Here is a 13,811-nt window from a genome sequence, read left to right on the forward strand (position 1 = left end):
AAACACACATGTTCAGATAGATCAACCAATCTTTCTGTCCTACAGGATGCATGTCATGAATTATTTTGCGTCTTTGAGGATTTTTATGTGTCAGGGACACAGGACACAGATGTAACAAAATCACTACCCCTTATGTCTTGACATACACTCAACTGCCGAAATGGTGTCACATGAAAAGCATAACTTACCCATGACAGATTTGTGGGAGTTTAACCCTTTAAGTCCCAATAGTGACCAACATCAATGTTCTCCTAACGATATCCGTACATTGTCAAGAGATTAGGTTATGAGAATTAATTAAATGATCACCAAAGAGAAAATGCTTTGATCTTTTCTCATATTCTCTCAACTTATTCTTTAAAGAAATGTATAGAGATCAGTTTGGAGAATTTGCTTGTGGCTATTGAGGCTTAAAGGGTCAAGGGTTATTGGCATACTTGTAAAAGCTCTTTACAATAGCCCTCATCAGGGCACGCTTCCCATGGGGATAAATTCCAAAGTTCGAAAGGGCTTCCAATAAGTTCTTGGTGATAACTTCACCTGCGCACGTATTGTTCTCTCAGAAATCTCAATGCAGAGTGTGGAACAAAATGGCAGTTTTGTTAATGCCATACAGTGTAGCTGAAGAAATAATGAAGCTATAATGGCTTGTGAATGTAATTTGTACAATGTTGCAAATGCAATAATTTATAAACACTTTGCCCCCCCCCCCTTCCGCCCCTTTTTAACAGTAGCGGATCCAGGGGAGGGGTCCCGGGGGGCCAAACCAAACTGAGGAAAAAAAATTTTTTGGAGACCGGGACCCCCCCCCCCCCCATCAAATTGATTAGCTGATTAACACATACAAATCAACCAAGACCCCTAAATCTAACCTGGGGATGCCTCAGGATTAGGCTTTTGTACATTATGCTAGCATTTTTTCGAGGATTTTACTGAGGCAAAAGCATTGAGCATTATTCGAGCATTTTAATGGCATTTTCCCAGGAAAATTAATTTTTTCCAAGAAAATAAAATAGAAATTAACTTTTTTCAGGAACCCATGCTCCATGAGCTCCTGCTTTTTTAAAGAAAATTATGACTAAAACTCAAAATTCATAAAAAACCTAATACAGCTGTTTCTTTTGGCTGTATTTATGAACTTGTACACATTGTTGTTGTTACTTGCAACACTTGCACGTTTTTTTAAGTGTAAACTTTAAAATTAATTTAAAAAACCGTTGGTATAATGAGCATTATCCGAGCATTTTAGTGACTTTTTTGGGGACACCGAGCATTTTACTGGGAAAAATGGAGCATTAAGGTGGAGCATTTTAGTGGAGAAGCAAAAGCATAACGTACAAAAGCCTATTCAGGATATTATACGAATCCTAACATGTCGTCACGTGCAGACCGTCAAAATTCGCTTTTTATTTTATTTTTATTCATTCTTACAGTTTAATTTAACTTTCTTCTCTCTCAGTCAGGTTAAGTTAAGCTTAACACTCTTAATGTCAGATCCCGAGGGAAACAGTTAGTTTAGTTTTCCCGAGAGTCCTGATGTTTCCGGAGACGAAGTCGAAGGAAACATCAGGACTCGAGGGAAAACAAAATTAACTGGTTTCCCGAGGGACATGACATTAAGTGTTTTGTTATATTTGTAGACTTTCACTTCAACAGCAACAAGGGAATAACGGAGCGAATCAAAAAAGTCGACTCGGTACTTATAACAACACAAATTTAATTTTCAAAACCACTGAATGAATGATTTACAAAGTACTTTCCTTATATTATCTGCATCTTTTTCCTCCACTAGCTGCTGTTTCTCTTCTGGAATAACTTTAAAAATCATTGCTTTTTAGCTTGAGGCTTTGTGTTTGGCTAATATCTGAGTGAAGAAGTTAAGATCGCTTCTGTTATCCAATTCTGTTATATTAAAATTCATACTTGGCTTTCAGAAGCTTGAGCGCATAAAACCAAAAAATGTATTATTCATCCCTGAATCTTTCTTTAGTGATATTCGCAGAAGTCTCAGATTGAAGTGTGACTTTCAGGGTGAGTGTAATTGCAGTATGGGTCATCAGGGATTGTAGAATTTCTCCAGTATGGGTAATTGGTAGAATTTCTGCAGTATATGTCATCAGGGATTGTAGTATTGCAGAGCCGGTGGGTCATCAACGATTGTAGAATTTCTGCAACCTGGGTTATCAGGTGTTTCGGAATCTCTACGGCCAGTGGTTGGGGTCATAGTTTTTCTGTGGCCTTCACTTTACTTAAGTGGAGCAAAATCCAGCTGTGTTGGCTGGTGAAAATGCCGTTTTCTAGTTGCTGCTTAAACCACAGGAATTAACTTCGCTGTACTTCGTTTCAATTAATTCACTTTACTTCACTTAAATACGTACAACAGAATTCAACTGTTTTGGCTAAAAACTAAATCCGGTTGATTTTCAGTCGCAGTTAAAACACCAGGACTACACGCGCGTGATGTCTTGGCCAGATCCACTCAATCCAGCCCCACCAGTAAACGAGCTCGAGAAAGAAAGGCCCTCTTTCGCCTCATATGATGCACATTACCTTGAAAGCTTTCGTGTCTTTCGTGAAAGATCAAGCGAAAGTAAAAAATTATTTGAGAGCTTCCAGACTCACATACCGCCATTAATTCAAAGGCGAATGGTTCCCGAGTGTCAACGATTAAATATTTTGAGCGTTGGAAGTGCCGAAGGGACGACAGATCTAATGATGCTTAAAATTATCGGACAAGAAGTGCAGAAGAGCGTCCACGGTCAACATATAGAAGTTTTCAACCGAGCCATTGAGCCTAATGGCTCTTCCTGCGGCCTCTACAGAGAAGCTATCAAAAATCTTTCAAGCCTACTCGGTAAAACACAAACATGTTTTGAAATCTGCCAGCAAACCTTTGATGAGTACCAAGAAACCAAGAAAGATGAAATAAAGTTCGACCTCATACACTTTGTACATAGTATTTACTACGTTGACATGGAAGAGACTTTGATTCGCTGCATTGAAAAAGAACTCAGTGACAAGGGACATGTCCTCAGCGTGATTCAGACAACTCAAAGTCTTACCTATTTGGTTTTTTCAAAGCAGCAATCACCCACACGAGAAATATCTGACAAATCTGAAACGTTGATCCAGATAGCCAAGAAGCATAACTGGAACTATGAGGTGTACACCACAGAATACGCCATTGACTTCACCCATGTTTTTGATCCCAAGTCAACTGAAGGAAATCTGCTGCTGGACTTCATGACGCACACCGTGGATTATCGCAACACCGCTGACAAACAACTGGTGCAAGAAACACTGGCTTTTATCGACGAAAAGACTGTTCTGAAGGACGGTAAAAAAATTGGCAAGGGGGAGTTCTCTCTAATTGTCATCAGCAAAAGATGCGACATGTGATAGTTACATCTACTATATCAAGTATTAAATGGTGTAACAAGATGGGTAGCGTGAAGAAATACCTTAACAAAAATAACGAATGCCGTCATAGTTACTGTGTTGCAGTAGGGTTTCTTTAAGGGATCGCATAAAGCGTAAGCCACGCCCAGATTGGTATCCTTAAAGGATGTTTATTTGACGACAGGAAAAAGTGGCCGTGTTGCGTAGTGTGTTACTGAAATATGTAAGGTCTCAGGTAAGCAAATTGGGGCTTCTTTTAAGCGTCCAACGATAGTGGAGTTTGATGACCCGGACACTTTTCTGGAGATCGTTGTCTTGAGACTTTTTATCTTAGAGCTCCAAAGCCCTTTTTATAAAACCTGGTGTACGTTAGGTCCTAAAGAGACCCCGATAAAGATCGATATGAATTGCTTAGTTATTCCCTGCCATTGTGATCTGGAGCTAGAGATTGATTATTTTGATTGGCAGTAACTTAACATGACAAAGGCTTTCATCACCGAGACTGCCAAATTTATGTACTTAAGAACTGTTTCTAACTATAATCATAACCATTACAATTTCCTAAAATTTGATTGGTGCATTTTTCACAACTTATTGTGAAGGGTTGTAATCGGACAGTTGGCTGTAATAGGGCACCTGCAATCGGGCAGCTACATCAGCCAATCATATCAAGTGCACATCCACCAATCACAGAATTTATAACAATAACAATAGGAACAACCACTTACCCTAGCAAACTAGGGATTTTCCAAAATAGACGAACTTGTAACTCTAGGTGGTGTCTCTGCAAGTGTTATTTTCCCTAATTTTTGGAAAGTTGGTATTAATAAAAATAAAAGAATGCATTTGTTTTCTCGGATATTGTAATGTTTATGATTAAATGGTAACGGGGGGAGGGTGTCAACCTGTCTCAGTAATTTTCCTTCCCTGATGCCAACAGAGATGCCAACCTCTGGAGGTTAAATATTTGGCAACTTTCTCTTTATGTAGCACCCCCACATGCATCAAGCACTCCCTCCGCCCTCCGCCCTCCGCCCTCCGGCCGTTATTAACACACACACATCAACCAAGTCCCCTAATTCTAACCTGGGGATGGCTCAGGATATTATACGAATCCTAACATGTCGTACAGACCGTCAAAATTTGCTTTTTATTTTATTTACATGTATTTCATTCTTAATTTAACTTTCTTCTTTCTTAGTTAAGTTAAGTGTTGCATTACAAGTTAAGTGTGACATTACACTTTATTTTACATTGTATATTGTAACAACATGTGTAGCAAATATACTTATATCAGAATGAAGAGATTAATATTGTTTCTATTATCCAATTCTGTTATATTAAAATTCATACGGCCCTAAATCTTTCTTTAGTGATATTCCTAAAGTCTCAGATTAAAGTGTGACTTTCAGGATGAATGTAATTGCAGTGTGGGTCATCAGAGATTGTAGAATTTCTGCAACCTGGGTTATCAGGGGTTTCTGAATGTCTGCGGCCAGTGGTTGGGGTCATAGAATTTTTGTGGCCTGGGTCATGAGGGATTGCATCTTATTTTTGGCTCAGCATTGGTTATTAGAGGTTGCAGAATCTTTGTGGTACCAATCAGGGTGAGCTGCAAACTAGTTTAGCTTTGTGAATGAGACAGATTTCATTTGAAACAGTATGTAAACCGTCCAATGTCTAACGAACCGTTTATATAATAATATGTAAATTTTTTATCCTCAAAATGGTTTAAGCCGCAACTGCAAAAAGGCATTTTCTCTCGCCTACACTGTTGAATTTTGCGGCACTTAAGTAAAGTAAAGTAAAGAAAACTGAAGTGTACTCCTCATCGATTATAATAGTGCTCAATAGCGGAACTAGAGCAGAATAAAAGTAGACTGATGGAACTGGAATAGATCTTGGACATTTGTTGTTACTCAGAGTTTCGTACTTCGTTTCGAAGCAATTATCAGGCAACTGCCAAAGTAACCGTTGGGTTACTGCCAAAAGTAACCGCTTATATTTATATGTAACCGTTGTGATTTACTATACTTTACTTCGCTTCTTTTTATTACCCTTCAGTTTTCTTTTCTTTACTTAAGTGCGGTATAATTCAACTGTGTTAGCTATAGTGAAGATACCGTTTTCCAGTTGCTGCTTAGACGACAGGAATTTACTTCGCTGTACTTCGTTTCACCTAATTTACTTTACTTCACTTAAATACGTACAACAGAATTCAACTGTTTTGGCTGATAATTAAATCCGGTTGATTTTCAGTGATGTCTTGGTCAGATCCACTCCATCCAGCCCCACCAGTAAACGAGCTCGAGAAAGAAAGGCCCTCTTTCGCCTCATATGATGCACATTACCTTGAAAGCTTTCGTGTCTATCGTGAAAGATCGAGCGAAAGTAAGAAATTATTTGAGAGCTTCCAGACCCACATACCGCCATTAATTCAAAGCCGAATGGTTCCCGAGTGTCAACGATTAAATATTTTGAGCGTTGGGAGTGCCGAAGGGACGACAGATCTAATGATCCTTAAAATTATCGGGCAAGAAGTGCAGAAGAGTGACCACGGTCAACGTATAGAAATCTTCAACCGAGCCATTGAGCCTAATGGCTCTTCCTGCGGCCTCTACAGAGAAGCTATCAAAAATCTTTCAAGCCTACTCGGTAAAACACAAACATGTTTTGAAATCTGCCAGCAAACCTTTGATGATTACCAAGAAACCAAGAAAGATGAAATAAAGTTCGACCTCATACACTTCATACATAGTATTTACTACGTTGACAAGGAGGAGACTTTGATTCGCTGCATTGAAAAAGAACTAAGTGACAAGGGACATTTCCTCAGCGTGGTTCAGACAACTCAAGATCTTAACTATTTGGTCTTTTCAAAGCAAAAACGACCCACAAAAGAAATAAGTGAAAAATCTGAAAAGTTGATCCAGATCGCTCAGAAGTATGGCTGGAACTATGAGGTGTACACCACAGAATACGCCATTGACTTCACCCATGTTTTTGACCCCAAGTCAACTGAAGGAAACCTGCTGCTGGACTTCATGACGCACACCGTGGATTATCGCAACACCGCTGACAAACAACTGGTGCAAGAAACACTGGCTTTTATCGACGAAAAGACTGTTCTGAAAGACGGTAAAAAAATTGGCAAGGGGGAGTTCTCTCTAGTTGTCATAAGCAAAAGATGCGACATGTGATAGTTACATCTACCATGTCAAGTATTAAATGATGTAACAAGATGGGTAGCGTAAAGAAATACCTTAATAAAAATAACGAATGCCGTCATAGTTACTGTGTTGCAGTAGGGTCTCTTTTAGGGATCAAATGAAGCGTAAGCCACGCCCAGATTGGTATCCTTTAAGGATTTTGATTTGACGACAGGAAAAAATGGCCGTTTTGAGTAGTGTTGACTGAAATATGTAAGGTCTCAGGTAAGCAAATTGGGGCTACTTTTAAGCGCCCAACGATAGTGGAGTTTGATGACCCGGAGACTTTTCTGGAGATCGTTGTCTTGAAACTTTTTATCTTAGAGCTCCAAAGCCCTTTTTGTAAAACCTGGTGTAGTTAGTCCCTAGAGAGTCCCCGATAAAGATCGATATGAATTGCTTAGTTATTCCCTGCCATTGTGATCTGGAGCTAGAGATTGTTCTTATATTTTGATTGGCAGTAACATAACATGACAAAGGCTTTCATCACCGAGACCGCCAAATTTATGCATATAAGAACTCTTTCTAACTATAATCATAACCATTACAATTTCCTAAAATTTGATTGGTGCATTTTTCACCACTTATTGTAAAAGGGTTGTGATCGGACAGTTGGCTGTAATCGGACACCTGTAATCGGGCAGCTACATCAGCCAATAACATCAAGTGCACTCAGCTAAATCCACCAATCACAGAATTTATCACAGTAACCATAGCAACAACCACTGGTTTTTTTCCAAAATGGACGAATTTGTAACATCAGGCAGATCAGGCGGTGTCTCTGCCAATGTTATTTTCCCAAATTTGGGTAGTTGGTATTAATAAAAATAAAAGAATGCATTTGTTTTCTCGGAAATTGTAATGGTTATGATTAAATGGTAACAGGACTTCGTGTCGTCCAGTTCGGTCTGTAATCATACTCTTGATTAAACAAATCGGACTTTGTTAATCCCTTGTATGATGAAAGACCGTGTTGGACTCCACTCAGTCCTATCAGCATGTGGAGGCAGTGTGGCCGAGCGGTTAGAGTGCTGGACTTGCAATTCAGCAGTAGCTGGGATTCTTAAGCCTGTTTTGTTGCTCAGCGCCACTAGCATAAGTGCTATAAATACTGCCGAGGGTAAATAAAGGAATTATTATTGTTGTTGTTAATATTATTGTTACTATTATTATTATTATTATTATTATTATTATTATTATTATTATTATTGTTATTATTATTATTATTATTATTATTATTATCTCGCAGTATAAAACTTTGGAATGCTGTCCACATTATGAGTAGTATAGGGCGCATAATGGGTCAATCTGATTGCTTCTGATAATATGATTACTCAGCTAGTTACCTTTACTATGATTTAGAGTAGCCAAAACCACAAAGCGACTTTGCAAGAATTTTAGCCAGCACATCTAACAGCTTCAACCCCTCAGCCCCACCTAAGCAATCCGCCCTGTGCTAACAAAGACTCCGGGGCAAACAACCACAACAGCCTTAATCAGCCCTACATGAACAAAGACAACAAAGCCGTGATCAGGGAGCCGCCGGCCTTCTGCTCTTGTTTATTCAGTGGATGTGGTATATGAGGTGGAAAGCATTCCCGGGGGTTACTCCTGGGATTTCTTTGTGGGGTGTGCCGCCCTGTTATTGAAATCCTGACCCTATTTCAGACCAAAAACTGTCAGTCTCCACACTCGTTTTCATACTTGGCCTCTAAAATCCATGAACTTTTACAGACCTAGTATAGACAGAAATCATGTCATCATTACTTAGATTAGAACGCCAACAAAAAGATTTCTTAAAGTCCATTTTGAATTCGTATATTACTCTTTCTTTTTTTTTTTCATTTGGAATTGAAACGACAAATACGTTCATACACTCCCGTAGTTCGCTCAAAAACCATACCCGATTCCAGACCAAAATGGGGGAAGTCTTTACCCGTTTTCTGACTGAGACGGCGCAAAAACCCTACCCTTAGGGGAGGCATATCCCTATATGGCTTATATAAGGGAGTACCACCGCCCCCCCCCCCCCCCTTACCAACCCGATCCTTTTTGTTACTTCAGTTTTAAATTATAGCTGCTTGACAATTATACCCAGCTAGCCTTGGGATAATACGACCCCAGTCACCTGGTCCACAGATCTTCATTTCAAGTGTCCATTTACCACAGACCCAAAAGTGACGAAACAGTCTAGAAGGGAAACAATTATAAATAAAATATAATAAGGGTTATTACAGAAGTATAATCAAACCGAGAAAACCGTGAACACCAAATTATTTCTGGAACGTTATTGTGTTTGAAGGGAAAAGCCAACGAGGCGTGTAAAAGACTAAACCGCAAGCAATAACTTTAATTAGTTTTTGATTTTGTTGCTAGCTTGCATGCCCTGATCTTTGCTGTGATTGGTCATAACACAATTAACATTCCTGAGTTATTGCAATTGTTCGCCGTTTTGTCAGTTTGACTGTAAACATATTTTAGCTCAGGTCAATGTTTTCAACTCGCTTAAATATCGGACATCAACGCTCCTCCCGTTGCGCGACGATTCTAAAAACGGCTGTGTAGCAGACTACCTCGAATCAAGTACTTTCATTTATTTCAGCAACAAAAAACAAATTATGTAACAGAAACAAATTCCACATGCATTAATCCACTGATATACAAACAGTGCCCGCACTCGGAAAACCAGTTTGAAGAGAAAAAACAAAGGGTTGTTTACCATTTGCAAAACCTTTCCGGAAAATCTGGTTGAATAGTAAACAAGGGTTTTGAAATGTCATCCGTGTCTTTATGCCCCACCCCCCAACAGAGAGGGATGACATTCATGTCGATCCAGTGGAAAATTTCGTGGAGCAACGGAACATCTCTAGAGGTACTTATGAAGTGCTTACCATTTTTACGGAACTTTCGGTCAAAATTTTCCGACAAATGGTAGTAGTATTTTTTTTTTCGAACAGAAAACAGGAATAAGGTTGAGTTGTACCATTTACAAATTACCGGTAAATCTTTCGCTTTCACTCGAGACTGACACTGGAAGTCCACACAAATGGTACAAAAAATTTCGGTTGTTTGAGCCTTCGTGCACCCTTTCTTTCTTGCGCCCATTTATTTCCTAGTGCCTGCTACGCAGGCTACGGTTGTTTCGGTAAAAGCAGGAAAAAGGTTTCAATACCTCGCAAGGTATCACCTTTTTTCCGAAATTGTATTTGAATTTTCCCCTGAATTATCGGGTTTTCCTTACTATGATAAGTGCTCCTTTCCGGACGGAATCAGTTCCAAACCGAGATCTGCTAGATTCGTATTCCATTTGTCAAAACCCACCTTTTACACCATATTCAGGCTTTAGCGGCCATCTTTCGGTAAAAGGAATTCATACTGATTTGTGTAAATGGTGAACACAATTCCGGAATGAAATTTAGTCCTGTGAATTTTTCTTAACATTTGCCGAAACCGAGAACCGACCGGTTTGCCTATGTAAATGATAAACAACCAGATTGACTAGTCCAGAAATTCGGGTTTTCGGCATCTTCAAAGGCTTGATGCGGTTCAGGCAGAGCGTCCCTTTCGCGGCTCACTCAAAAAGACTATAGGAGGCTGTGTTCACAGGGTGTAGTTCTCCATAGAATTCAGAGCTAGAATTTCAGAGTGTGGGAGCGGCGTCGCCATACAACAAAGGTAAGCTTGCCTCTTTAAAATATTGTGACACATTCACAGCTGCTTTAAGGAAGGAGTAAAGTATAATGTTACAATTTTTTGTGGGGAGGTAGATTATGTTTGATTTATTGGGCATGTGATTGGGTAAAACGGATACGCTAGAAACGTTTGATTCGGTGTCCCAACAAGCAGCTAATGATGAAGTCATATAATTTTAGCTGTATTTTATGTTTCTGCGGAAATTACGTTTTGGCCAACAGCTGATTCTACACGCGTCTGCTGTGTGCAAAACAAGCAGAAAAGAAGACAGGGTTCTGTGAAAAACAGCGCAATTTTGTTTGAACAGTAAAATCACTACCGTGGAACCTCGATAAAACGACCCTAACGAAGTCCTTGGTATAACGAACGATATTCTTCGCCCCAGTAATACAAAATATATGGAACTGAACCTTGATATAACGAAACCTCGTTATAGCGAACATATTTTTCTATTCCTTTAGCCCTCTGTTATATCGAGGTTTCACTGTACTTGAGCTAAGAGGAATAAACTGTCTTCCCATAACGCAATGCGTTTCAAAATAATTTCTCGACATTTTCGTGACGTCATCTTTCGGCTGAGACGCTTGAACAATTCTGATCAATATGGCGTTGCTAAAGCGCGAAAATATGTTCACTTCAAATTTTGCAACTCTTATAAATTCGCTACATTTCAAAAGACGATTACTCTATTCGCCTTTTTGGTCAGGGATGCATTGAACCTGTTTTTCGTCATGCCTGTGCTAGTATTGTAAAAAAAAAATGACAGAAAGAGGGTTTAGTGATACCTCTCGAAATCATTCATTACCTCTGTTACCTAGAAGTTGATTTCCTCGAATGTAGTCTCAGCAGTCCTGGTTTGGTTTTTGGAATCACTAGCTGTAAGGTAAGTAGAACGTAACATTCTTTAATTATTTGATTATAGAATTCTCCTTTCTTGGAGATTTTTTGTCGTTCGTTCTATGTTGTTGCTTTACTAGATTCACGATATGCGCTCGCGTGTCAGTGAAGTACGTAAGTTGCTTTATCAAGCTATAAACGGTAACTCACACTCCTAATATTTCTTTAGTTTACAGATCCTTAAAGAAGACGATGATCCTTATTAAGAAGGTGCTCTGGTACTTCCTTTGTAGTTTGTAAAATAGCGCAATTCCATTTTTGTAAACACTGATAGACTTTGCAATGCAGTAGATCTCTCTAATGATTCAAATTCCTTTTGTACCCACTTATAAATTTTGTTGCCTGTGGTGGTGTTGAGACACTTTCTGTTACAAATGAAAGAATTTTGCAAACATTAAATTGAGTCCATTACTGCCTACTTTACAACCATAACAAGAAAAATGGCCACCATTTTTATGTCAGGACTGTAATTCTACTGTTAAGATGTCTTGATAAGTTACTCTTCCATCTTTGGAAGAAAGTTGGAAGAAGGAATTGAAAAAAGCGCTATACGATACATGTAGCTTAAAAACATCGTCTTTCAATGGATACTACATACACAAAGAAGCTTCCTAGAAGAAAATTTATAATCACGTGTCGGAAGAGAAATCACTCTATATCGAATAAACTTCATTAGACAGAGAAACATCTCAAAAAGGGCTCATCGTAGCATCTTTTGTAGGAGACATTGCAAAAACACAGTATGTTAACTTTATCTGCAGTTAATGGCTGCCTTCGCTTCTTTAGCTCCTAAGTGATTCCTAGCGTGGTATTAGACGAATGCCGCGTATAGACTGGTCAATGTGTTCAAATGTGTTGCCCTATACTTATAAATTTGGAGGCTTTATTAACACATATCCTCACCAAACTGACCCAAGTAACATCCTGGTTAAGTTACTCTTGAAACAAGAAAAGATAGGTATCATTTTAAACTGGAATTAAATAACCGCTCATAAGCTCCTATAGCCGGTCTCCTCGCCACTTCTTTTTTCTACATTTCCTATGTTATTTGTAGTTCATTTTCTATTGTTGTGTGGCATAAATAGTAAATTATAATAGGACCAACTAAAGTATATTTTCTTTCTCCTTTCAGTATCGTGATCTCCAATAGAAATATATTTATAGCCAAATGAGACAGAAGACGATGCAAAAAATACTGTCTTAAATCATATTTCAAACTTTTCATTGGAAGTAACAGTGAATCTCTTATTTACGTGCTTTGTGACTGAGAATCCTCTACTGTTTAAAATTTTGAATTGTAGATGGACTATTTCAATGTCTCTTACTGACAACATCGACTAAACAATATCGTTTTCCAGTTTAGACGTTATGTGCACGCTTGATTTTGCAGATTTGTTGAATAAGCACGTTAACTATACTTTCTTTAAACATTGTTAATTTAAAAGGACCCATCTAATTCATGTTTTTGTAAAATATAGTAGCTGAACTGTACTGCCGTATATCGTCTTCCCTGACTTGTTACACTAACTGTCTAAGGGCACATATTTCACACACATGAATTTTGGTTTGTTTATTTGATGACTTTTTTTACTTGATTTACATCTGGCATATCTTCGAAATCTTTCAATACCGTCTCTCAATGTCTCTTATTCAGTTGTCTTAAAGAAGTCAGTTGGAATGTTAATTTTATAGTCGCTGAATTTTATTATTGAATTTTCGTTTAATGTTGTGTACTTCTCTGCCTTGAACGTTTGTACTCGTCCATGCTCTATTTTATATGTCTTTTCGTCTTGTACCAATGAAATTTGACTTTCGCATAAAGTTGTGTTATCAGCAATAGTACAGTTCTGGCTTCATTAGTATACGGTATTTTGAATGTGCTCCTTGTTTAGAATTAGGAATTTTTTATTTTTCCATGGACGGAGACATAATTGAATACATGTAATCAGGTATTTGCTTTAAGTTCTCTATTCTACTGATTGGTATTTCTTCGGGAATTTTGTAGTCGAATTGGCAATTATTAGTTACTTTTCCTATTTTGGCTCGTTTATTTATAATCTTCGTCGCAGACAATCTAAATCTCGATAAATCGCTGATACAATATATCTATATTGAGTTCTCTATCTAGGTCTTTAGTGACAAGTCCTGCTGCAATGGAGGCTAGTTTATTTACAACTATCGAGTATTATATGATAGTTTTAATGAAATATGAGAAATTGATATTGCTTTGTGTGTTTCCTCTTTCTTCTTAATACGCTATTGCAAATAATTTTAAAAGCAAACAGCATCTAGCATAAATGTGAACTTGGGTGGCTCTCGCTAGCTGAAATGAGACAACATTATAAGGCGGTAACGATGTTTAAAGTAAGCAATGGCCTCTGTCCTTGTTATGTGTCTGAGATGTTTAAAGTTAACTCAAATCTGCCATGACCTTCAGTCTTTTAGGTTAAAGTTTCACCTACCAGAAGCAATAACAAACTATTTTTTTCACGGCTTTTAAACTTTAAACTTTGGAATTTCCTCCTTTCTAGTTAGTTTAAAAGAGGAGCTGACTTCTGTGAAAAAAATTTAAAGCTAAGATTAGGTCATACATACTATCTAAACAAGCATTTT

At 38.2% G+C, this 13,811-nt stretch overlaps 2 protein-coding genes across 2 annotated transcripts; both read left to right on the plus strand.

The window, feature by feature from the left end:
* The first annotated feature begins 2,398 nt into the window (after positions 1-2,398).
* On the plus strand, positions 2,399-4,067 carry LOC140929683 (histamine N-methyltransferase-like). The gene has a single exon (XM_073379410.1). It carries the CDS (start codon positions 2,461-2,463, stop codon positions 3,397-3,399), a length of 939 nt encoding a protein of 312 aa, XP_073235511.1. The 5' UTR covers positions 2,399-2,460; the 3' UTR covers positions 3,400-4,067.
* Positions 4,068-5,660: 1,593 nt separating this feature from the next.
* Positions 5,661-7,188, plus strand: LOC140929684 (histamine N-methyltransferase-like). Its single transcript, XM_073379411.1, has one exon. The coding sequence runs from the start codon at positions 5,661-5,663 to the stop codon at positions 6,597-6,599; it is 939 nt and encodes a 312-aa protein (XP_073235512.1). The 3' UTR covers positions 6,600-7,188.
* Positions 7,189-13,811: the final 6,623 nt, after the last annotated feature.

Source organism: Porites lutea, chromosome 3 (genome assembly GCF_958299795.1).
Source record: "Porites lutea chromosome 3, jaPorLute2.1, whole genome shotgun sequence".
In the NCBI taxonomy this organism is placed as follows: Eukaryota; Metazoa; Cnidaria; class Anthozoa; order Scleractinia; family Poritidae; genus Porites; species Porites lutea.